Genomic DNA, 25,241 nt, shown 5'->3' with positions numbered 1-25,241 from the left:
GGTCAACGCGTTGGAGACGTATCATTTTGATCCGTTACATAATCACCGTGGTGTATTACTTTCTGTCGTTGTATTACAATTTCTATTATATCTATCTCAGTATAACTACAATTGTATTCTAACAAACTATACATAAATAATCTGTATTCTAACAAATTTCTATACGTAAAAATAAGAATACAGATGTTAAAAAGTTCGTATCCATCTGGCATAAATTCAATTATAGTAGAATCTGTATCTAAATAGAAGATTGATCTGTATAAATAGTTTATTTTAATAATTTTGCTTTAGATAAAAATAAGAATACAAAAGATTTTATGATTAAAAAATCAGCAAAACCTTTAGTATTCATTGAATAATTTATAGGTATAAATTTCATTACAGTTCAATCTGTGGCTGAATACAAAATGTCTAAATAAACAATGTCATTAAATTTATAAAGAAATCCTAAAGAATAAAAATAATAACAAACATCTGTAATGACATATTACCAATATAGGCCATCAAAATTGTGTTATGCAAATGAATTTCACAAGAATAAACAATAAGCCTAATGCTGCAAATAAACCACTGCGACCTGACACAATTTCAGATATAAAATTAATATATTGGGAATAGAACACTCCGTGAAATGAAATGCCTTATATTCTTGTGGAGTCTAGAAATAAATTAGTGAGACGGTATATTAAAATGGACAGCGACTACAATAGAAATAGGATGAAGCGTAAATAGAAATATCAAGTCTCCTTCATCAGATATGTGGGTTATTGTACACAGAAATAAACCGTAACACTGCATTAAACAAATATCGAAATGGTTGCACAATTCACTTATTTCTATTACGAAACTGGCATCTAATTCAATGTTCACATCGATATTATTAATATGTCAGTAATAAAATGAGACGTGACCCTAGATAATATGTGAACCGTAGTAGCGACACTTTTCACTAGTTTATATGTTCCACATAAGTCGTCTTGTGAGGTCCGACTATCGACAGCGGCGCCAGTGCAATACGCAGTGATACCCATTGGATGATGAGTGATATATGTGACAACGACATGTTCATGTAAATCAACGATTGTTGACTTTACTGAGAGTTGGGGCACAACAGCCACTAATTAATGTTAAACGGCTATGATGGACACTACTTATATTGAGCTTGTAGCAGCAGGAAGGTGAAATGATGAAACTGCTATACGTATTCATATTTTTGAAGCTTTTACAAATGATTTTGTGAATACGAATGACTTTGGGTATGTAATGCGTAGGAATGATGATAATATTTTGAAAGAAGTATATTATATTAATGTGGAAATATAGTGTGAAAGATGATATGGCAAGATTATTTTTTTCGGACTATTCTAATGCTGTTGGCCGCAGCTGGCATTTATAGCTTCACTGAACGATAGGGGACGAGTGCAGATGGTACTCCAAAACCGAAGGACTGCGAGCGGCTGTAGGCTAACCCGCCTGACGGATACAACTTTAGTCTTAGGGCACCGCTAGGGGTTCGAACCTCGAGTCAGACCGTCGTTATTTCATCCCCGTTTGAATTGGATGGAGGATCGATTGAAGGGGATGGCAAGAAAGGGAGTTAATACTGAGATGACTGAGAACAGGGATGAATGGAAGATAAAAATATACTACGCCGACTACAATTGAATTAGATATGAAAGAAGCAAATGATGAGAAGTATATTACAAGAAAAGGATTCAGTCACGAATGTCAATGCAGCTATTTTTCTTGCTAACCTCGTAGCTAGAGAAGAAAGAATGAAAGAAGAAAGAAAAAATATTTATTCAGTGCAATGTAAAAAATACAATATAAACAACAAACGGAAAAAAAAGAGCAAATAAAATGTACATATAATTAAACTTAATTTACCATAATTAAAAAATAAACAAAATAAACATTTTTTACATCCACAACTAAGCGAAGGTGTTGCCGCACGATGTTACATAGTGAGTTCGGCACATATGATTCAATTCTAAATCATACTTTATTGATTATTAGGTTCTTTTTGCTACAGACAGTTTAGAAAAATTGCACATACTTCAGACTATACATAGACCTACATAAAATAAATATGTTACCTTCGATTAAAAATATAATTGTTTTCTTATATTCCAATCTCTTTAGATAAACCTTTAACGGGCATGAACGTCTAATTATAAACCTACATAAAGTAAAAAGAACCACATTTGATTTGATTTGACCTTACGAAGTAAATATCGATTGTAATACAGTGCAACACTAGTATATGAGTAATACGAAACTACACTCGTACTAGATCTGTATGATTGATAGAATACTGATATGTTTTGATGAGCACATGTAGATACTAAGTAAATGAGTTATGCCTTGTTGTTCTAATTTTATTGGGACCTCGGTGTACTACAGTCGTATCAAATTATTCTAATAGAATCTTAAAATTAATTTTTGTTACAAAACAATTAAAAGAAGATATAGTAATAATACTAGCACAGCGCAAACAACGGCATCATCTGAAGCTAAGCAGAGCTTGTTTTATGAGCACTAGATAACTGATATAGATACTTAGATTTTTTTTGTAGCGACATACATAATATACATTGAAAACACCCAGACTGAAACAAACAATAATGCTCGTGAAATACTCATGAATACAAATGTTTATAGTGCAAGGAATCGAACCGCAACCATAGGCTCTATGAAATATATAGTATAAAATGAAATATATAATAGTCTGTATGAAAACAAAATTCAGATGTTTCAGATAATGTATATAATAATAACATTGGTGACAATTTATTGAAGAATTAGACAGGCTGACACGAACTGTAGCTTCAAACTTAATTCTTAGGCTGTTAATTACATATAAACAAAGAAAAATGGTTGTAAGAACGAAAGGGGACATGAAAGGTTGTATGGAAGTATCGACATTTTTAAAACTAGAGGCCTATAAGTTATGTTTTAGGCTGTTGATTGAGTTGTATGAAATTATGTATGGAAGTTGTCATTTTTGAAGCTAGAACGATGGAAATTTTTATTTGGCTTTTATTGGGTTAGATTATAAATATTTTTTTCATTATTTGGACGAGGTCACTATTTTACGCAGATGAAATCCCGGGTACAGCTAGTTTGTATATATATATTAATAGATAATTACAAAAAATAATAAGTGATAAAATATTATTATGAAAATTAGAAATGTTCATATAAATTCTAAATTTCATAATCATATTTTATCCATCAACGCACAAGAATCCATCAACAGATTTATATACTTTGAAGAGCATTAAGAAAACAAATCTTGGAGAATTAGTATTATATGTATTATATGTACAATAGTAGTACATGATTCTGTCATCTAATTTAGTTCAATAACTAAAACATTAGTACACGGGCATATATAAGTCTCGATATTAAAAGATCAAGACGTTCAAAAATTATTCAACCGGATTCTATACATTTTGTGATAATAACATAAATTTGCTTCACAACCTTTACCTATATTCCGCAAATCGAAACGTTAGCGCCATTTAATTTTTCCTCAACGCCATCTAGCATCTAGTCCCTCACCTACATTATATATATGTATATGTAAATACATCGACAGACAGACATAGTCAGTGCATGTCTACGTCTGGCTCCCGCTTTACGCGAATTCGGAGATACGCGATTTTCATTATTCAGACGTCGAGTGAAGAGCCCACATGGAGTGTAGATTATGACAGACTTTCGAGTTTATTATTCTATAAGTATGTATTTATATATATGTACTCATAGCCTACTACTGTATGCGTATACTAAATAACTGAGTTACATAAGAACTGAAGAACTTATTATTTTCTTTTGGGAAAAATTATGATTAATGATCTATTGACATTAGGGATACTATTTGTTAGTGTATATCATAGATATTACTATACTATATTATGTTATATACAAAATAGCAGAATCTCACAATAGAAGTGGAATCTCAGTGGAAAGCCCAAACTATACTTACAGTACCCATTGTACTATATTCCACTAGTGTAATACTAAAAACAGTTAATCTACAAACAATAAACATCCACCCTAGTTGGAAACTGTTTTATGTATATTTTTTATTGTCTATTTATTTATAATAACTATATTGTTTTACATATATGACATAAGTCCATATAATTTTTGTGACTATACCGGTGCCTTCATCTTTGTTCATCTCGTCTTCGATCTCCTTCCTTCACAACTCTAGTCAAAGAAACCTACTTCAGAAATCTACCAACTTAAACACTTGTAGTTTTTAATTTCGCTACTATATCTGAACTGAATATAGTACCTGACTAACTCTGAACCCTATAAACAGGAACCACGGTTTATAAACTTATCGGTAAATATAGGTTCAACATATCGAAACTTAGTTTCTAAAGAAGTTGCAGAAGTAGATGACAAAGATAATATAAGAACTTAATATAAGAACTTTTGAATAGTCATATTTTTTTATTCTACCGTTCATTCGGAACTCAAACTCATCTCAAGAAGGATGAGCTAGAAAATTGCGTGTAGCTCTTTTAATTAAATCTTCTTCAAAAATGATTGTAAGAATTTTATGAGAATACAAAATACAAAACAGCAGCAAGTGAATATAAAAGAGTCATATTAAGAAGAATCCCTACATCATAGTATGACGAGTGAGCCAGCCATTACTACGCTCAACCATATTTTAGGCAGCTCAATGACCCGTCCCACCACGCCATCGCCCGTCTCTACATTTAAAAGAGCATGATTGACAATTGCTGCTACAAATTATGTAACGTTGAATCATAGTATACTAATTAGGATACTACCAACTGGCAGGCATCAGATAAAGATGTCATCATGTTTCAGAGGAGTTTCCTCCCGCGTACACTTAGATTGTGGAATTAACTTCCTGTCGAGGATTTCCCACGAGACTACAGCATGGGGTTTTCAAGAAGGGTACTCGTATATTAAGGTTTCTTAAGGGTCGGCAACGCGCACGTGATATCCCTGGTGTTTCAGGCGTTCATAGGCTACGGTAAATATTTACCATCAGATGGGCCGTATGCTTGATTGCCACCATCATAGTATAAAAAAAAATTAAAAAATTGTTGCTGTGAACTTGATATATAAATAGCGAATCAATCGAGAGTGCACACTCTCATTGATTCTCCTGGTAGATATTTGTGCTCCTTGAGCTGTAGATTAATAGAATGTTAATTATGACTGTTCAAAAGTGCTTAAATTAAGTTTATTTGAATAAATTATATTCTATTCTATTCTATTTCTCACTACTAAATTAAGATACTTTTTTTCGAACTATTATAATACTGTTGACTGTAGCTGGCCTTTACAGCTTCACCGGATGATAGGGGGCGAGTGCAGATGGCACTCCAAGCCCACGGAAGGACTTATGGAGCGGCTAAACGCCAACTCATGCCTGACTAATACGATTGAAGGCACTTGGGGTTCGAACCTCGGCTCAGGATGTCGTAATGTTTTGTAAAAATTTGATTATGCTATTATGATTAGAAGCATAATAATGAAATCAATATGTTTATTGTATTATCTTGTCAAATTATAGTAGACAGCTGTACACGTGACTTTCTCCACATGGAAATTAACTTTATATTTCTAAAATATAAGTAGTCTAAATTACTCCTTATTACATCAGCTACCTGCCAAAAAAACTCCCGTCAAAATCGGTGCAGCCATTTCAGAGATTAGCCGGAACAAACAGACAGACAGACAGGCAAAAATTGTAAAAAATGTTATTTCCGTGTATGTACCGTACTTATATTCATATGCATGTAGTAAAAGCGGTTATTTTAATATTACAAACAGACACTCCAATTTTATTTATACGTATAGATAATTATCTGTCCGACTAGTAAGAATTTTAAATCAATCATATAATTAGTTATTTAATTCTATTTAGGTATTAGCGGTGTTACAAAGGTTTCTAAAACTGATAAGTGATAAAACTGAAGAGTATATATAGCGTTGTCTCTTTCCAATTGACGACTATTTATATTATTATCTCTTTCATACCCCTGATATTCAGAATATATATTCTTAAATAGCTGGCTCAATTTGTTGTGAAATAAAGTTCAGCTCAAAGGTAGCTTTTTTTTTTCGGACTACTCTAATGCTGTTGGCCGTAGCTGGCCTTTACAGCTTCACCGGACGTTATGGGGCGAGTGCAGATGGCACTCCAAACCCGCGGAAGGACTTATGGAGCGGCTGAAGGCCAACTCCTGCCTGACGGATACGACTTTAGTCTGAGGGCACCACTAGGGGTTCGAACCTCGGCTCAGGCCGTCGTAATTTCGATCCCCGTTTGAATTGGACGGGGGACCGATCGGAGGGGAGACGGGGGATCGATCGGAGGGGAGACGAGGGATCGATCGGAGGGGTTTAAGGTAGCTAATGGCCCATATTATAAATACCTTACAGTCTCACATACATATGTATAATATAATTATAAGAAGAGATATATAAATTGTCTGTGTGGTCACGGCACAGATGACGGTAATCTGCCACGGTAGCGCCGATACTCCACACCCTTCGGCCAGTAGTCCTCCTTCATGAAGGTGGGCCTCATGTTGGTGGGAACTCGGCCACAAACGCTTTGAAACTCGCGTTATGACTCGATTCCAGCTGCGTCACCCTCAATGTCAGGTTACTCCTGGTCCGTATATATTCGTATCCGTATAGACAAGCATACGGCCCACCTGATGGTAAATGGTCACCGTAGCCTACAGAGCCCTGAGACACTAGGGAACTCACGTACGCTTTGCTGATCCTAAACACGTTAACATCTTTACATAGTATAAAATGACGTGCTTCCGCTGACTGTCCGTACAACGAATTTCAACGCATTTTTAGCAATAGATAGATTCATTCAAGAGGAAAGTATATGTATAATACATGTACACCCGTGCGGATCTGGTAGCTAGTCGTAGATAAAAGTAACGTTCTGTACAGCTATTTTCCTAAATATAAACGCGTTATCTTTATGAATCATCAATTCAAAATTTGCATTAATGATACCGCAAAATTAGATGTTAATTCTAATCTTTTGCGGTATATAATTAATATGGCGCTTATTAAGCAAGCAGATTAACATTTCATTAGCGTCCCACTATACATCTGCGTGTAAAAATAAAATAAACACGAAAATACTAGTGCAAGGCCCAGTTAGACCGCATTTACGACTATTGCTCATGTTCATGTTAATTAAAATAATACTATAAGTAGTTTGTTTTATTATAAAACATAATTGTGTGTTTGTGCTCTTGTTATGGTAATTTTTTCATGGCCATCATTAGTCAATTTGTTAGACATGATATTATTAAAATATTAAATACCAAATTGACCAAATTATAATGAGGTAGTAGAACATAAAAATAAAAAGTTTTATTAACAATGTTCTGTTCCCGCGACATCGTCCGCGTGGACTTTATAATAACTGTATTTTTCTAAAATAAAAGTGGCCTAAGTTACGCCTAAGTTACTCCTTATTACATCACCTACTTGCCAAAAAAAGTCCGTCAAAACCGGTCCAGCCATTTCAGAGATTAACTGGAACAAACAGACCGACAGACAGACAGACGAAAATTGTAAAAATGTTATTTTGGTGGATGTATCGTATGGTGTATTTTTATTCATATGCATGTTGTAAAAAACGGTTATTCTAATATTACAAACAGACACTCCAATTTTATTTATATGAATAGATAGCACTTACTTGATTCTGGCCGCGGTGGTCCAATGGTTTAGCATACTGCTTTACTTCCAATGGTCGCGGATTCGATTCCTCGCACTGTACAAACATTAATATTCATGAGTATTATTGTTTGTAGCGGTCTGGGTGTTTTTTATGTACTTACAAAAAATATCTAAATCATTATATCAGTTGTCTAGTAACCATAACACGAACTCTGCTTAGTTTGGGACTAGATGGCGCTGCGTAAATAGTTCTGGGTAAGAAATATAAATAATATCAGTACAAAACTGTATATTAGTTAAGTGAATGCTACATAATAACTTATGTAAAAATTGATTACATCAAAAGATTAAAATGTATTTTTGTATGTGTGAATTTATCAAAAAACGGTATCGGCTACCGTTGATATAAATTGTTGCGTAGAAATATTTATCAATACAAAACGAATGTTTCGCTCACAGACCAACAATTAATCGACTAAACTTTTCAATAGATAATCACTATTTTGTCGGCTTCAATTTGTCATACAGATAATAATTTAGGAGAATCATTTTTATTTAACATTGATAAGTATTTCGAATAAATTCACGTCTCGATTAAATCTTGAGGTCACTTCTTATATTGTGTGATCGATTAAACATTTGTTTCATATCTAAATGAAATATAAAAATACGCATCATAATTAGTTTAGTCATACACACCGACACGTATCTGTAGGGCATCCGTCAGGCGGGAGTTGGCCTTCAGCCGCTCCATAAGTCCTTCCGCGGGTTTGGAGTGCCATCTGCACTCGCCCCCTAACGTCCGGTGAAGCTGTAAAGGCCAGCTGCGGCCAACAGTATTAGAGTAGTCCGAAAAACAGATATGTCTAATTAATAATAAAAAAAACTTGACTATTCAAAAGTGCTTATATTAAGTTTATTTGAAGAAAGATTATTTCTATTTCTATTTCTATAACACATTTGCGTCTGTGTGTATGTGTATTTTTAAGTTTTACCTTTACCAACTACTTAATGTAAAATTATGGAATGTTACGCTTTAATCAATAAATGTATACATATAAATAAAATTGGAGTATCTGTTTGTAATATTGAAATAACCGTTTTTACTACATGCATTTGAATATAAATACGGTACATACACAAAAATAACATTTTTTACAATTTTTGTCTGTCTGTAAGTCGGTCTGTTTGTTCCGGCTAATCTCTGAAATGGCTGGTTCGATTTTGACGGGACTTTTTTTGGCAGGTAGCTGATATAATAAGAAGTAACTTAGGCTAATTTTATTTTAGAAAATAAAATAAAATTCCACGCGGACGAAGTTGCGGGAACAGCTAGTAAAAATATACTCTTTGTGTACTAATTTAAATGTACTATTTGTAATTATATGTTACTTATAAAACCGTTCATTATACAGAAACTTTCAATCTGTTCAAAATGATTAACAAATTGATTGCAACATAATCATGTCTTTGATGATTACATACAACATTGACTTCTATTTATATCCAGTGTCGACTCCCGTTGGGTACAATAACTATATTGTCATGATGTATTAATTAAAAATTCCTTACGCTCATGCTTTATCATAACACCAAGGTCAGTAGGTTTAACAGAAAAATAATTTGCTCTGATAAAAAAAGACAATTTATCCTTTGTTGTAACAAGTTCATTTCTAATACGAGCATGCGATTGATGTTTTATGATTTGATATAATGTTAGCGTTCATAATGATTTTAGTTACAAATTTAATAATAATGTGTATCTTCACGACTGTAATTATGGGGTAGATAGGATTATTATCAACTATTGAAGTTTTTTTATGGGTAATAGTGGAATGGTGCACCCGCCTGCGCTGTCGTTGGAGTAACAGTGGAAGATGTTTAAGATGATGATGATGATGATGATGATGATGATGAGGTCAGGTCAGTTAGCACGTCGAAGCAAATTCACCAGGAATTGGTCCAGGGGAAATCGCGGAGGTTCTCCTGAAATGGTACATTCGCCTCAATGCAGTTTTTAATCCACATTACTAATAATGCCCTTTTATAGATTGTTATTAAAAATAGGGAAATATGTATATATTTCCCTATTTTTTAATGGTTTCCAGGGGATTGTTAATAATGTGGAGTCTTGTCCCCATTACCAGCATTGCCATGTCGGGTTGACCTCCACGCGGTTCCCCTGAAAACCATCGTGATAAATTCCTGGAGAATTATTATCATGATGGGCTGACTGATCTGACTTCATGTTTATATTATCATCCTCCACTGGTGCCCCGCCAGCGTAAACCGTACCATTAACCGCACCATACCATTATCATCCGTAAAAAAAAACATAAAAATAAACAATAAATACTTTTTATAATTTACCATATATAACATACCATAAATGTTACCATATCTCTGATACATATGGTAATATTTAAGTTATAAACATATTCTATAGGTAGAATATCTATAGAGTTTCCTTTTTAAAAACTACCCCCCTGTAAACTAAACAAAGATGGCGGTTGAACCGGTGGTGAGTAACCGTTTGTCACGTGACATGCACCGCCCAGGTCTCCAGATAAAACGCCCTTAATACCACCTCATTTAACCATTGGTCGTTCATTAAACATCCAGCTCGACGGAATCGGACTCGAGTGGGCCTTATAATTTGTGATTATTTACGTTTCGAGTGGGCTTCCCTACGGTTGCTCCTATTAGGGGTTTTTATGCGTGGAGTTCCCCAATTAGTCGTGGTATAGCATGCTTGGGTGGTGGCTATGGGCGACACGGACGCGTGCGGTTGGCCGTAATAGCCAGTTGCTGGCTATTAATGTATTTTTGGCGTGTCCATACCGCCGCGCTATCTGACCAATATTTTGGTGCTGTACCTTTTAAAACACCATACACCGAGATTGGTCGTTGCGTGCCGCCATTGCTATATTGCTACGACGAATAATTAGCTTCATCAGATATATTTTTTACGAACATGGTAATTTTGTTGTAGCATGAAAGCCGATGTTTATGTTGAGAATGTACCTTTTTTTGAGGACAACCGCTGGTTTTTTTTATAATGATTTGTTTTAGGAAATCGCGTTTAATTAAATAAAGTTATTTAGGGTAAATATCTCAGGACAATTCACACAACGTCATCTAGTCCCAAGTAAACCAGAGCCTGTGTTATGAGTACTAGACACTGACAACTGATAAAAACACCTATCTATATGTTTTTGTAAATACACACATATATATATATATATATACCTCGGTGGTCTAGCGGTCTAGCAAACCGCTTTACGACCAATGGTCGCGTGTTCGATTCCTCGCACGGCACAAACATTTGTATTCATAAGTATGATTTTTTGTATCGGTCTGGGTGTTTTCTATGTATAATATGTATGCATTTACAAAAAAAATAACTATGTATATGTATCAGTTATCTAGTACCCATAATACAAGCTAGCTAAGCTTAACTTGAGTCTAGATGGCGCTGTGTGAATTGTCCTGAGTTTTTTTTTTTCTTATTATTATTATTATAAATAGAAAACATCCATACCGAAACAAACAATCATGTTTGCGTAGTACTAAGCATTACTTTCATACTTTAAATCAAAATTTTGCCTTATATACGTCATACTCTCCTCGGACTACTATTACTATTATTACAGTAAATATAAAGATATTTGTTTATTGGTATAATTATGTTGAATTATCAACATAATTATAATGCAATGTCGTATATTTTATTCAAAATTCAAAACAGAGATTGTTCATGGGAATGAGCTGAAGAATGTATCCTTTTTTATGGTGAAAATCGACTTGTTTTTCAGTTACAATTTTCTCTAAAACAAATTAGTTTGAAGAAAATCTGATTAGTGGTATATATAAACGTTGGTATATACATAGAATAAGGCCTTATTCTACACGACAAAATTTCATCGAGTTTTCATGTTATTGTAGAACATTTTCATAGTTGCACAAAACGTGCAGATGCAAAAATGCAAGGGGATCAGGAATATGCAACCTTAACAATAAGTAATACGATATTCCATGTACAATATATACTTTAAACATTTTTATTCAATAACTGACACTCTGTACCTATTGACGCCTCTTTATATTTCATAGTCCAACGACTCTATAACCCGTTGGGGCGTAATAAAAAAAGTACATCAATTAACTTACAAAACATTGTTGCATGTAATTTTATATGGTCGATGTCATTGGTGTATTCAGGCTTTATGGGAATATTATATTTCTTGTCGCAGGCCATCAAGTCGGTATGATTAGTCAAAGAAAAACGTATATAAATAACCCTGGACCAGTCAATGTAAACGTATACGGTCTTATTACAAAAAATCTGTTAAAACTCGGACGAAACGTGGTCTAAATGGTCGTAGTTTAAACCATTCCTAAAGTTAATACTTGGAATAAACCTAACATTATTACGAATCCAGATCTAACAGAGGACTACTTAGTACTACAGTTAAATCGTTCATTATGTATTACATACAGAATCAGTCACTCATGTCTGTTAGCGTACAATTACGTTCCGTTTTACCAGAAAACTGAAAAGATCAAAAATAATATTACTTCAAATAAAAATGTATAAACTAAAAATAAATTTATTTCTATTTATCTATGTCTTCATTATAACTATTTCATTAATATATAATATTTGTTAATGTACTATCAGGCTGAAAATCAGTTTTAAATTACAAGTAGGAGTCCTATATGGAGAAAAGGAACGGCGGGATATTTTTATTGGATTGATTCGAATGGTGACTATTTCAAAGTCAAATGAGTGAAAAAATAACAAATAACGTCTTTTATATATTTTTATTATCGTAAAATTAGCTTTAAATATTTTTAGTTAATATATTTTTAATTTAGTTAAAATATTTTTCGAAAAACAACAACTTACAATACAATTTTTAAAATGGAGTTTGACTTTTTATATTTAGACCACTGTTAAACTAGGGGCATCGCAGGTCTAACTTTAGACCATAGACGAATCACGATTTAGAGATAAACTTCATTTTGTAATAAGGAATACATTGGTGAATGGTTTATTACTAGTGCTAAACCAGGTTTATCTTTTTGTAATAAGGCCGATATAGTTACAACACTAACGAAAGCTACTAAGGAGCTAAATGCACGCCGTTCAAATGACCAACCGTTATTAACTTTAGACAAAACTATTCCAAATTTGATCATTAATTTTTTAAATGACATATTTAAAAAATTAATCATCAAAATTTAAGGTAAGGTTACATGTCAATTTAAAAATGTACTAAAAATGGAAAATTGCAACTGAAACGATAGCTAATAAAAAATAAATGATGATATATGATTGGAGGTGTACAAAATTTTACATTCATAATAAAATTTATTAAATATGTAAATAATTTAAAATAATAATAATAATAATATGAATGAAGAGATGAATGAGTAAATTAATATAAAAATCATATATTTTTAAAGATTTTATTTTAACGTAATAGAAAATATTAAATGAAATGTAATGATAAGTTACATTAAATATACAGTTTATTCACAATATAGATGCAACACAGTAGAATTGTCATAAATCTGCTACTACATTTTTAAAAAGAGTTTAGATATACTTTCAATAATATAGATTAATATTTTAGTTCAAAATAAGCAATAAAATAGAAGTAAATAAACAATTCAGACTAAAACTAGTCAGTACATGCAACACTCATGGCAGTCTATTAGCAATCGATTTGGTTAATTAAAGCAAATTTACCTACACTCCAAACGTTACACTACTTGCTCTTACAAACAGAACTACATGCTCTTACAAATAGAGTTCTTAATTAAATTAAAATGTTCACTTAATACCTTAACTTAAAGTATTGACTACATCCACAGAGATGTGGAGAATCGAATTGAACTGAACGGAAGTTAAACAAAAGTTATTTTATAGGGAAAGTATACATGTAATTTTGTGTAAGAGCAACACGCAAGTTTCTTGTTCGTTCTTCTTGTGATGAGATAGGTATCCAAATACGCGATCTATTAAAAAAAAATATGATTATTAAAAAGTATATAAATTAAGTTTATTTGAATATAGAATTTTCGATTCTATTCTATTCTAATTAAAATTGGCAAGAAGCAGTCTATTTTTGATTGATTTTTAATAGGAACAGGAGAATTGTAGTTTTGTATTTGTTAATCGTACTAGCTTTATCATTGATGAATATAGTTCATATATATTGGTTTCCTTTTTCTTAAAACTCTTATCGTTACACTTTAATTTTTTTATACATTACATTACAATACATATTATTTTGTACATTATGTACTTATGATATATATACATTTATTTATTTATTAAAACTTTAATGCACAGATACACAAATAAAGGTGACTTAACACCAAACTTAATACATATAATAGGATAGTTTTCAGTATTTATGAAATGTTTATACTCCAATCTGTTACTCCAACTTCAAGTTACTTTGTTATTTATATATTTTCTATAATTATCGTTCAGATTTTATTTATATAGTATATTTATATCGAGCGAGGAATCGAACCCAGGATCATCGGAAATAAAACGGTATGCTGCTGCTTAACAACCGGGGCCATTTCAACTACAATAACTACTTATTAAAGTTTCGTTAGACATTGTGCTTATAATGAATCAAATAGATATATTTCTCTATTAACATTGCACTATTTTAATTAATAAGATATAATTAGAAGATTACACTAAATTTAAATACAAATTACAATAGTATAGAATGAATTTCCTCTGTGATTCTATAATATATCTTATTGCGCACTGTATAATTATCATAGCAATGTAATATTTTATATTTATTGTAATATAATGCTGTGATATCTGATTGTGTATATTAATATGAACATATCATTTAATTAACGGTATTCAAACTGCACAGCTGTCTTTTCGCTTATATCTTTTATACTACGCAACGGATTTTAATACAGTTCTCAGCAATAGATATAGCGATTCAATAGAAAGGTTTATATATATAATACATGCCTGTTATAGCATAGAACTAGTAGAGGAATTCAAAGATTAGAAATGCATCCATGCGAAGTCGCTAGTAAACAATAAACTTATCGCGAAATTCTAAAATTTCCAAGCACAGCCGGGATGGATCGCTAGTAAATAATAAAACATATAAATATGTGTATTTTGAAGTCTTCTTTACATATAACAAATATACATTAACGAAAATGAAAAAAAACCGATTGACATAATTTCTAGTGTCTTCTAGATCAAATCAAAATCATTTATTCATGTAGGACATTTCAGCCGTTTATGTACGTCAAATTTTTTGTGTTATTATTTTTTCCCTACCGTCCAGTTCAGTATACTTTGATTCAATTGAGAGGAACTGGCAAGAAACTGAAGTGAATAGAAAAATAATACTGGCAACACTTTTCTATCTCAAATAGAAATAGAACAATGGTTTAGCTTCTGTTACAATGCATTATCTGTGGACATCGTTCGTGCTTGGAGTGTGGATATTATAGGATTAACTATTGTAGTCTATGTAGTTTTATTTATCTTATTTTATAAAATAACTAGCTATGTTCCCCTGGTTCGTACGCCTGATTTGAAGCCCATACCATATTTATTATTTTGACTCTAATGAATGTGCTAGTTGGTAGTTTGTATTCACACATTTCAGCCAAAAAATGTAAAGTTACAACAATCATTAACGCGTAATTTTATCCCCTTTCTTTTGTGATAATACAGCTTTCCGTATGATGAGTAGATTAAAAAATAAATGTAACTATTCAAGTGCTTAAATTTAAGTTTATTTCTATTCGATTCTATAAAACGTTACTGATTATCTGATATCAATTGTATTATATTAAATGATTATCTGTCTTTGCCAAATTGTAAATATCATCATTGCATTTTGTAGTCAAATAAAATTTATTTTCAATGGACCGCTCCTGGCCATTGTTGTTCATTTTTTTACTTTTATTTCATTATTATGTTATGGTCCCGCAATTCATGGTCGTATCGTTCCGCCCGCGTTTATTGCTTGTCCTGAAAAGTGTTAACGTAACAGAGACACGACCACTCCTCTGAACCGATGTGAATTGATAGCAAAATTATTCAATCAAAAACCTACTCAAATATGCAAGCGTTAGAGTGAATTATCGAGGTAAAGTTTTACGAAATTGTGTGCGTTGGAAACTCTCAACTATCAGCAATTTCAGCCGAAGGGTGAAGCTAGAAGGATGTGATGTTGCTGAATGTGGAGACATGCTATCTTAGTTCGGAATAGCAACGTGTGAGCAGTATTGTTGGCATTAAGATCACTATCTTCTACTTCGCTTATATCAAAAAACGGATAACTCACTGAGTTATCCGTTTTTTGATATAAGCGAAGTTTACCATTACATAAAGAATAATAGATATAGTTAATAGAATCTGATATAGCATAAAAATTTGATAGTGCGGTATTGTAATACAATGTTACGTTATATAATAACTCTGTATAATTCATACAGCGCCATCTAATCCTAAGCTAGGCAGAGCTTGTTAGCCAGACAGACAGTTAGACATCATATATTTAGTAGATACATTTATGTAAACACATACATAATATACATAGAAAACATACAGACCTATACAAATAATCATACCCATGAATGTTTGTACCGTGCGAGGAATCGAAACTGCGACTAGCGGAGATAAAGTGATGTGCTTAACTGCTAAACAATCGAGGCCGTTAAATATATTTGTAATGATCGTAGCATTTATATCTATAGGCGGTTACTTGCCACCAGGTAAGTCCTTAGCTTGTTAGCCATTCTATTTACGTTGAAAGAAAATTCCGTACCGGTCCGTTTTAATAAGAGCGACACGGTGAGCGAGCAATATTTTTGTGTTTATCTCATTTTTATGAGTTTAAGTAGAAAGCGTGAGGTGGTGCGCGAGATAGGTATTTAATTGACGCCGAGGCGGCGGAGCATGGGGAGGGTGTGTGGCCGCAACCGCCCGCCTAGGGCGCGGACAGACTGCGGGGGAAGCGAAATAATAAAAAAAGCCGCACAGCTATCCCCGCGAGCACGGATGCTGTGAAAGTGGCACGCTGTGGATAAATGAAGGTTTTTTTTGTGGAATACGCCTAAGCTTGGCGTCGCTCCACTTTCGTATTGTCGCTTGAATTCTATGGATGTTAGTTCATTCATAGGGTCGAGTGCAACGCCAGCGTCATTAAATTTATGTCGCCTTTAAACGTTTTATCCACAAATTATCATATAGTACGGTTTACTCGGTACACTACATGAACAACGTGCCGACATGCTTATTCAAGTTAAACGAACAGAAACAAAATAAAATTAATTTCACTTCATATTTATTTACGAGGTCTCTTTGAATCGGGGGCGAGAAGTATTAAGTCAACAACGAACTCAACAATAGAGCGAGAGTTTTCGTCGGGAGTAGCCGGAACATTATGGGAAATGTAACTATATTCTGTACACTTTAAGACACAGAATTCATTGTAGGTTGTAGCTGTGAGGGTTGCAGCCCGTCACTTCTGCGATTTAAGTGACAGTTTTATTAATTTCCCATAGTAGTTGTTCCCGTTCTCCACCCTCAGCTTGTGTACGAGAGGAGCTGCATTGGCGGCATATGGAGACGGCATTTGAACGTTTTGTATTTTAAGTGTTATGAAATTCTAAACAGCACTGAACACATTATTATCTAGTTTATTGTTACTACTAAAATAGACTACTGGGTTTACAATAAGTGTTTTTTCATAATGTTGAAGTAGGTCCTTGTTTTAAACATTTTATTCTAGATAATTAATTATGATTATAATACCTTCACTTTTATAGCAATAGTAATCATTAAGTGCATTGCGTGTTTTAACATTTAAAATTACGTTATTTTTAATGCATTCTTTTCTTAAGTATTATGATACATCTAGTATTTTATCCATAAAAGAGTGTAAAATAAACAAAGAAGTCTTTAAACATTAAAAGCAGAATTTTGTGTAATCTGAATAATTGAGTACCATATCACAGGAACATAAACGATCAATATTGATTAAACCATAAAACGGAATAAGGTATTAACTAAAACAAACCAAGCACTAAGCTTAATAGAAATGTGATACAGGGGCTGCATCCTAATAAAGATAGGACAATTCAAATAACGGCGCGTGGTCCGCCAACAAATGCGTACGTCGCTTTCTCAGATAAGCCGGAGCTTAGCGCCGGCACAGCAGTGGATGTTTTATCTCGATTTCAATTATTATGCTGGCTCTTTCATTGGCTCTGTGAGGCGATCACCGGAGCGGACGCGCCAGGATTGGGGCGGTCTCGATCCCCCGTTATCTAAAATCTTGCCGAAATCAGACTTTACCATTTACGCTTGATCGTTCTTTTAAACGTGAACGTTCCGCTAGAGATGGGCTGCGACGTGTCACTGAAAAATAGAATGTCCATTAAATGTACAATTCGAATGGGAATTACCATCTGTGTAGTATCCCACAGTATCTAGCAAACTGTGGTAATGAATTCAGTTGATTAGATCACAGTTGTAGCAATAATTTGAGAATTATCACTTCAATTGCTATCTGCTTTAGTATTTAAATGTTGGGAAAATTGAAGAATAACATATAAACGTTATAACAAAATGCGCTCATAAAATTAATAAATTTTAATTAAGACTTACAATTTATAGGACTTAAATTTACTTTAAGGTTTTCCGTGTACGTAATAAAAGAATGGATTGCTTTTTGCGATAATAAGAGATATCTTTATGCGTTTTTAGTCTGATTTGATTAAAAAGTCTTGCTTTCCAATTCTTTGATGCCTTGTAAACGATGAAGTTCAACTTGTAATTTAAGTCTCGTCCTAATTACACTGCCCTAATTGTCGATTATTATGAAGTAATTAATAACACATCTGTCCTAATTACGATTTAGTGTTTCATTATAGTAATATTTATTTATTCCCACCAGGTATGGAATGGACCTCAATGGAGCTAGGAGAAAAAACGCCACCCGGGAGACGACCAGCACTCTTAAAGCGTGGCTCAATGAACACAAGAAGAATCCTTACCCAACGAAAGGAGAAAAGATAATGCTCGCGATTATAACGAAGATGACCTTGACACAAGTATCGACATGGTTTGCGAACGCACGCCGTCGTCTTAAGAAGGAGAACAAAATGACATGGGAACCAAGAAACAGGGTCGATGATGATGACAATAATAATGATGACGACGATCACAAAAGTAACGATGGAAAGGATGCATTAGGTAACTATTTATGTCTCATACAAGAAAATTTTATCGGCTCCTAAATTTCTAATGTTAATTTTGTTTCAGATTATATCGATGGTCTAAACATTGTTATGTATGTATTGTTTCAGACGGTAAAGATTCCGGAACTGGTTCTAGTGAGGACGGTGATAGACCACAACAAAGGTTAGACCTATTAGGCCAAAGAACGGAATCAGAATGGTCTGAATCCCGAGCTGATAGCGGGCCCGAGTCACCTGAACCTTACGAGAGGCCAATTCATCCAGCTTACCAGCATTTACCTTCAAGAGCCCCACCGGGCAGCACCCCAGCTTCAGCAAAGCCGAGAATATGGTCTCTAGCGGACATGGCGAGTAAAGACGGCGAAGCGCCGGCGCCACCTTCTTCCGCATCTGCGTTTTACCAGTCAGCAGCTGCTGCAGCGGCCGCTCGTCTCGCACACCCTTACGGCCGGCCCGAATTGTACCGAGGTCTATACCCTCCGACTCATCCAGCAGATGTCGCGCTTCTGGAGTATTCCCGCTCGCTGGCACTGGCTGCACCGGCGCCCGCTCCTCCTGCACCGTCGCCGTCCTCGTCGTCAACATCCTCGCTGGCGGAGCCGCCACCTCCCCCCCGCGCCTGACCACCAGCCCCCCGCCCGCCGCTGGCGCATCGACAATAACCGCGATCTCGCCCCACGAGTGCCACGAGGGCCTTCTCACCTGTAAATACCGTTTAAAGACTAAATTATAAATATGTATACATACGTATATATATACGTGATAATAATTATTATGCACCGGTAGAGAAGCGTAGATTTGTGATAGTGGACACAGCGCCCGCCGCGCCGTGAGGTTGACAACTCGCAAACGACGTCGGCACTGCGACGCCGGACAACGGTGCATGCCGACCGACCGACAATACTAGGTGCTAAACAAGTTGGACCTTGCGACATGTTGCTGTAGTTATTATTGGAGGTGGTTAATCGAGGTGATTTAATTGAAAAATAGGTATTAATATGTGTTACGTTTCTAATAGACAAACACTGTTCTAGACTATTATTTGTATGTAGAGTGTAAATTATTATTTTGAAAATATTCTCCTCATATTTAGTGCCTAATTACGTCCAGTGTTTTTTCCATTGTTTGATAGTTTCATTAAAAAAAAATTATCTAACATTCGAATTCTAATATTTATTGATACGAGGTCAGTAGTTGTAACGATCTATTATAATAAGTTATCTACAAATTATTCAGTACACATTTGTTGAGGATTTTGTGAAATCTGTATAAAATAATTTCTAGTCACAAGACTATGATTGTCTATATTATACATTAATGAAATTACAATAATTACATTTCATTTGTTATTGGAATCGTGTACATTATATATAGTTAATTAGTGATTCGAGTAATAGGGCTGGCACGAATGAGGTTTCACGTCGATGTGTACCTTAGATCTCAAATAAACTATTACAGGCAATCTGCTTAGTTGTAAGAAGCTAAATTATATACTAATAGATATTTTATATTTGAAATAAAATATTATTTGTATTTAATTTTTATTTTAGTATAATTTTGTTATCATAAAAGTCCTGGTATATTTTGGTAAACATTCATTCCATACATTGTCGGCAATGTGGGACCAACGAGACTTAAACTTAGGACTGTATTGAGAACGTCTTAAACTGAGACCAGTATGACATTTTACATTGGGACATTATCGGTAATCTAAATATTTCAAAAGTATTTAATATATTGACGAAAAGTCTGAGCTTACTTTACATCATTTTATATATTTTATTTTAGGTGATAATATCAGTAAAATATTTCTTTTTTTTATATAGAAAATATATCTATATATAAAGTAATAATACTCAAAATATATAAGTATAAGTATCAAAAATTTTATATACAACCTCTGGCCGTGATGGCTAGTTGAAGTGAATCGTGTCAGCCCTACCTTATAAGATACATACAGTTCGAAACATTTGCCTAAGACTCATCTCTCCGAAAGTAATTTGAAATAACTTAAGTCTCAAATGGCCTTGTACAATCGTAAAAGTTATATTCACAATTTGTTTCTGAACACTTACTTTTAATTTCCAACATTATATGTAGAGACTGAAAGTCCAAAATTGAGTCTATAGTTTTGTATATACATCACTGTTGTAAGTATATATATTATAATATTAACGTGAATATTTAAGAGAGGTAAATGCAATAAATTTTCTGTATTAGCAGTCCTTTGGTGTAAATAAATTTTGATGCGAGAGGAGATACGTTCTAAGTAGCTATTTAAACAACGAATAACAGTTTCCTTACGCGAGAAATCTGTTAATGGAGTTACGTTACGTTCAAAACAACTAAGTATTTTTTGTTTGTATTTAAATTAATTAAAATTAACTCCTAATCAAGTATAAATATTGAAGTTCTGTAACGAACCTTCGTCTTACGGTCTACATATAAAGTTACTATTTTAATACTTATAATTCCGATTATTTATTTGAATTATATTCTCATTTGGTAGTTTCAAATGTTTTAAATTGAACCCCATGAAGGTGTGTGAATAGATGCAATAAAATTTAATACAGAAGTAATTATTTTGTAATTTTATTTCCATTATCCTTTACCAATTTCATTTAATGATATTTTGGAATTAATGATATCTTCATTTAATGATATTTTGAATTATATATGCTCAAATGGATGGAGGTAGTCAATATGCGCAACGCAATTTTATACTTCTAGAGTCCTCATATAGTCGTCCTCCTCCTTCATAGAGTCCTCAGTAAATTGGTACACTTGTTACTGTTTTAAATATATCATTACATAGTATAAAACAAAGTCGCTGTCTCTGTCTGTACCAATGTATGCTTATATCTTTAAAACTACACAAAGGATTTTGGAAGCGGTTTTTTTAAATAATTTTATTTCCGTTACCTTTACCAATTTCATTTAATGATATTTTGGAATTAATGATATCTTCATTTAATGATATTTTGAATTATATATACTCAAATGGATGGAGGTAGTTAATATGCGCAACGCAATTTTGTACTTCTGTGGATGTCATAGAGTCCTCAGTAAATTGGTACACTTGTTAAATACATCATTACATATTATAAAACAAAGTCGCTGTCTCTGTCTGTACCAATGTATGCTTATATCTTTAAAACTACACAAAGGATTTTGGAAGCGGTTTTTTTAAATAATTTTATTTCCGTTACCTTTACCAATTTCATTTAATGATATTTTGGAATTAATGATATCTTCATTTAATGATATTTTGAATTATATAAACTCGATTGAGGTCGTCAATATGCGCAACGCAGTTTTATACTTCTGTGGATGTCATAGAGTCCTCAGTAAATTGGTATACTTGTTACTGTTAAATATATCATTACATAGTATAAAACAAAGTCGCTGTCTCTGTCTGTACCAATGTATGCTTATATCTTTAAAACTACACAACGTATTTTGGAAGCGGTTTTTTTTAATAGATACAGTGATTCAAGAGGAAGGTTTATATGTATAATACATATACACCTGTGCGAAGCCGGGGTGGGTAGCTATTAAAAAAAAAAACAAAAAGATTATTAATAATAACAGAACAACCTGAACAACTCACACAGCGCCATCTAGTCCCAAACAAAGTAGAACCTGTGTTTTGGGTACCAGACACCTGATATATTTTTGTGTAAATACATACATAATATACATAGATAACATCCAGAGTGATACCAACAATCATACTTCGAAATAGAAATGTTTGTACTGCGAGGAATGAAACCCACGATCATCCAGTAAGGCAGTGTACTAAACCGCTAGACTACCGAGGTCGTCATAAGAGAATAATAAAGCGCTGACTGAGCTAAAGTGAAGTTTGTATCTGTACAAACAATTATAGTAAACTAGTTGTGCCCGCATAAACTTTATAGCCTAATTGTTATTCTGATGTAAAGTTGAAACAAATTCCGATCAGTAATTTCTGCGTGGAACTACTGATCGGAATTTGTTTCAACTTTACATCACATATATTTAACATACATATATATCTCTTTCATTTATAATGTTAATAATAATTATTATTAAGATTATAAATGCGCCGACAGCCTCGGTGGTCTAGTGGTTTAGCATAACGCTTTACTATCCGATGTCCGCGGGTTCGATTCCTCGCACGGTACAAACATTTATATTTATGAGTATGATTGTTTGTATTTACAAAAAAATGTGTTTCCATGAATGTATATCAGTACCCATAATACAAGCTCTGCTTAGCTTGGGACTAGATGGCACTGTGTGAATTGTCCTGAAGAAAAATTAATAAGATGTAACTTAACAAAAAATTATTAATTATAATAAGATGTATACAACAACAAAATTTAACAAGAAATAAAATTTTAATAAGTACAAGTAAAGATATTAAATAAATTAAAGATTATCAGCATACGATAATTATTTAAACGTAATCATGCCATCACGTCATCATGTCATCATCAGAACTTTTAAGATGTAGGCAAAGAGAGATAACTGGAATCAATCTTAAACGCACCTCTTTCTTTATTCATAGTTTATCTATATTATAGTATATACATGTATATGTATATACTATATATAGTAGCGGGAAACATTTTGCTTAAATTGCTTAATATAAATTAAACTTGCTATTATAGGTGTTGATGGTGAAAATTTAGGTTTTATTTTTATAAACCGAGAAAAAAAATTGTGCACAAAATAAAACATAAACGAGTGGACAACTCTTATCACTTAGGGCTATAAAACATAGATAGTAGTCGATTCTCTGACCTATAATGCATAAAAAATTCATAAAAATCGGTCAAGCCATTTCGGAGGAGTATGGTTACTAACATTGTGACACGAGAATTTTATATAATATATATATATATATATATATATACATATAATATTATTAGGCTAACCATATATTCAACGACAAATGAACTATCCAACACAACAAATTTTTCATTTAAATTAACGCAAACTCAAACAAAATTTCAAATTCAAACAAACAGACCTTCAGCTTTATGATATTGCTATAGATTCATATCTAGTATGTCATATATTAATCTATATCCAAGAAAACCATTTAATATCCATTCGGCCTTGTTAATCGGATGAACAGTCAGACAGATGTGTTATCGGAATCATTCAAGCAAATTACAGGGTACAGGTAGAAGATTGTATGATTGTATCGAATAGCGTATCCTCCATACACAAATAATTCAAATTCAAAATATCTTTATTCATGTAGGTCTATTACAGACTCTTATGATATGTCAAATCTACCGTCAGTTCGGAATGATTTCGAGATGAGAAGAACTGAGAAGAATTTCAGCTTGTATTGTTTTCAAATAAATGTTATACATTTTTAAATTCAAATTTGGAGAATAGAGCGAGATAATGTGTTGATGGTCGTCACCATTTTCGTATAATATCGAGATGAGAAGAAACTCAGCTCGTATTCATTTCAAATAAATGTTATACATGTTTACAATAATACAGATTCATTTTTAAATTCAAATTTGGAGAATAGAGCGAGATAATGTGTTGATGGTCGTTACCATTTTCGTATGATATCGAGATGAGAAGAACTGAGAAGAATTTCAGCTTGTATTGTTTTCAAATAAATGTTATACATTTTTAAATTCAAATTTGGAGAATAGAGCGAGATAATGTGTTGATGGTCGCCACCATTTTCGTATGATATCGAGATGAGAAGAACTGAGAAGAAACTCAGCTCGTATTCATTTCAAATAAATGTTATACATGTTTACAATAATACAGATTCATTTTTAAATTCAAATTTGGAGAATAGAGCGAGATAATGTGTTGATGGTCGGCACCATTTTCGTATGATATCGAGATGAGAAGAAACTCAGCTCGTATTCTTTTTAAACAAATATTGTACATGTTTATAATAATACAGTTTCAATTAAATTCAAATTTGGGAGAATAGAGTGACCACCAGCATGTGTTATTGCAAGCAAAATGTCTAATCACTGTTTGTAACCTGAACAAATCAGTCCCCAATTCTCTCTACTCATATTATAAACTAACTGTAACCCACAACTTCGGTTACGATTTAACTTCTTTTTTATTATAATACATTTTCCTAAATAAAACTAGCCTATAGTATCACTAGCTACTCGCACGGGTGTACATGTATTATATATATAAACCTTCCTCTTGAATCACTTTATCTATTAAAAAAACCGCTTTAAAATCCGTTGCGTAGTTTTAAAGAT

The 25,241-nt window shown here is 33.1% G+C and overlaps 1 protein-coding gene across 2 annotated transcripts in view; it reads left to right on the top strand.

Annotated features, from left to right (window-relative positions):
- The window catches only part of LOC131851168 (homeobox protein caupolican), a 90,078-nt gene extending 69,038 nt beyond the window's left edge, over positions 1-21,040 (top strand). For both annotated transcript variants that reach the window (XM_059201618.1, XM_059201624.1), the window contains exons 4-5: positions 18,690-18,988; positions 19,102-21,040. In XM_059201618.1, coding sequence (XP_059057601.1) covers positions 18,690-18,988; positions 19,102-19,616 — 814 coding nt within the window. In that variant the 3' untranslated portion in view covers positions 19,617-21,040. The remainder of the gene's footprint in view (positions 1-18,689; positions 18,989-19,101) is intronic.
- Positions 21,041-25,241: the final 4,201 nt, after the last annotated feature.

This window comes from Achroia grisella, unplaced genomic scaffold (genome assembly GCF_030625045.1).
Source record: "Achroia grisella isolate CSIRO2021 unplaced genomic scaffold, CSIRO_AGI_Agris_v1 utg1173, whole genome shotgun sequence".
Taxonomy (NCBI): domain Eukaryota; kingdom Metazoa; phylum Arthropoda; class Insecta; order Lepidoptera; family Pyralidae; genus Achroia; species Achroia grisella.
This window is presented reverse-complemented; position numbering and strand designations above follow the sequence as displayed.